Source organism: Nanorana parkeri, unplaced genomic scaffold, assembly GCF_000935625.1.
Source record: "Nanorana parkeri isolate BGI_ZX_2015 unplaced genomic scaffold, ASM93562v1 scaffold23, whole genome shotgun sequence".
NCBI classification, from domain to species: Eukaryota; Metazoa; Chordata; class Amphibia; order Anura; family Dicroglossidae; genus Nanorana; species Nanorana parkeri.
In genome coordinates this window covers 1,083,060-1,085,546 of record NW_017306291.1, presented here as the reverse complement: position 1 = coordinate 1,085,546, position 2,487 = coordinate 1,083,060, and the positions used below count along the sequence as shown (strand labels likewise).

Genomic DNA, 2,487 nt, shown 5'->3' with positions numbered 1-2,487 from the left:
TATTCACAGAAGGGTATAGTGTTTGCAGAAGTAAACACTCTAGGCCAAAATAGCTGAACCCGAAAGTGAGCTGAATTGGAGAATTTATCCAAATCAGCTAGTTTGGCCTAGAATCTTCACCAAAGTACTTTTAAAGACTATGGAGGTTCAGAAATATAGATTTGGGGTATCCAGGCAACCAGTTAGAAGTTTTATTTCCGGTTCTGTCCTGCACAAACGCTCCAACCTAGTAGGTTGCTAAAGCCAGGAAATGTTATCGTTAGCACTCTTGCCGCACAGTGTCCGCCTTAAAAGTCTTTTATTCCCTTGCAGTAACTATTATCCCCCCCGTGGCCTTCACTGGCTGTCTGTGGCCCTGTTTCCTCACGCACAGCACGTGTACCGTGCGTGTCTCGCGCGGCCCCTAGCCACACTCAGGAGAGGGAGGAGGGCGGGAAAACAACAAACCAGCCGTCACTCAAAGCCCGCTCCTAACCCTTTCACTGATCACGCCCACTTCAAAGACGCTCTCTCCCCACTTGTCCTGCGTGTACACAACACGAGCTGGCCTGCAGTGGTAGAGAGGTGGCCGCCGGGGGCGCTGTGGGCAGCGCCTGACGCTGTTGACATCGGCGCGCATGCGCCCTCGCTGACTTTTTTTTTTCTTCCTCGTTGTGATCCTGCCCTGGCTGCCTGTCCGGGCAGAGCCCCGGCGACATGAGGCGGCTCGGGTGCCCGTAATGCGGGTGGGCAAGCTGGGCCGGCGGCGCGGGGGGGCCGAGCCTCGGGTGCGGCAGGCGAGTAACCGGTGCGTGTGTTTGTGCTCGATGTCCCGTAGATGGTGTCCGGAGGACTGACAGAAGACGAGAAGCGGACGACTAGTATGAAGGAGATGATCGGAGGCTGCTGCGTGTGCTCTGACGAGAGGGGCTGGGCCGAAAACCCGCTGGTCTACTGCGACGGGCATGGCTGCAATGTGGCGGTGCATCAAGGTAACCCTGAGGTGGGAGGAGGAAAAGAGGGGGCGGGACCGTGCTGGCGGAGGGGGCGGGGCTGTCACCTGGGGGGGAGACACAATCACTGGAGGTCAGCTGCCCTTGGTCATGATTGAGGCCCCCATAGACCTGAGATGATGTCTGACCGATTTTGGTTGGATCTGGTAGTACAGGCCAGGACCACTACACTTCCCTGACTGCTGCTGTTTCTCCAGGGTTGTGCATGCTGATCTGTGCACATGCTATGTTCATAGGCACCCTGGGGGCTCGTTGACACTGTGCTGCTGGGCTGCGTTGCTTTAATGTGGGTGCACTACATCAAAACAAATGGGGCAACGGCCCTCCACCTTTTTAAGCAGCACCCCACAACGTACGTTGTCAGCAAGGCATGTTGCTGACAGACGCGCGCTGCCTTGAGGCCCATTCACGCCATAGTCTCACGCAAGATCTGCACGTTGGGCGCACTGGTGCGTTGCTATTGATTCTCAACCGGCGTGCATGTGTCGTCGCACCACATAGTGGGGGAAGTTCATCAAAACTGGAGCGGTTACCCAGGGCAACCAATCAGCCTCTCTCTTCCGTTTGTTCAGTTACGCTTTCCAAATGAAACAGAGAAGCTGATTGGTTGCTGTGGGCAACTGCTCCAGTTTTGATACGCCACCCTCTAATGTGTAGTCCCGCAGTGAAGCGTGTTGCCATGTGTTGGTAAGATATGTGGCGAATACTCCTACTTGCCCAAATGCTCCGATAGCGGAACTTCTGGTCAGAAGAAGATTTGCTGATTGGCCAGGAAGCAGGCTTTCCAGCCAATCAGCATGTTGCCGGCTTCTTGGCCAATCAAGAAGCCGGGAGGCAGGTCATTACTCACCGCCTGGCTTCCTGTTTCCTGGCTCGATGCTGATTTGCTGGGAAGCCGGTTTCCCAGCCAATCACAATGAAGCTGGCTATACAACATGGAGCCATCTTCCTGGGCAATCAGGAAGCCGGGCGGCATGTCATTAACCCCCACCCGGCTTCCTGAGTGCCTGGGAAGCTGGTTCCATGCCAGCGGAAGCACTGGTATTGGTACTCGTTATCGGTGCATTCTTAGTCTGACTACTTCTCACCACATGGCAATGCACGCTTATGGGTGGCACTGGAAAGCTTTCAAAAAGGTGCGTTGGGGTGCTATAGAGAAGCAATGGCAGTGCGGCGCACCTACCATGTGCTGTGTGATGGCGGATCCCACACATTTTGTGCAGCGCTCTGGTGTGAATGGGCCCCTATGATAGGAGAACGGGAAGCTTTTCCTGATTTTCCAGCATTTTCAAAACATTTTGACATCGTAACCAACCGGCAGTGTACATTGATGTGTGTAAGGAGGGAGATCACAGGCTTAAAGGAGGACTCCACCAATAATGATCAGAAAAGACTGCGGAAGGTTCATATGATGAGTTAATTACATTTCCCTTCTTGTTGTCCTTTACAACATGTCTAACATATAAATAATACCCCAAACAAGTGCAACGGGGGG

At 53.9% G+C, this 2,487-nt stretch overlaps 1 protein-coding gene across 1 annotated transcript in view; it reads left to right on the top strand.

Annotated features, from left to right (window-relative positions):
* Positions 1–615: 615 nt before the first annotated feature.
* The window catches only part of MLLT10 (myeloid/lymphoid or mixed-lineage leukemia; translocated to, 10), a 187,414-nt gene continuing 185,542 nt past the window's right edge, over positions 616–2,487 (top strand). The window contains exon 1 of the mRNA XM_018564371.1: positions 616–971. Within this exon, the coding sequence (XP_018419873.1) occupies positions 818–971 (154 nt within the window). The 5' untranslated portion in view covers positions 616–817. The remainder of the gene's footprint in view (positions 972–2,487) is intronic.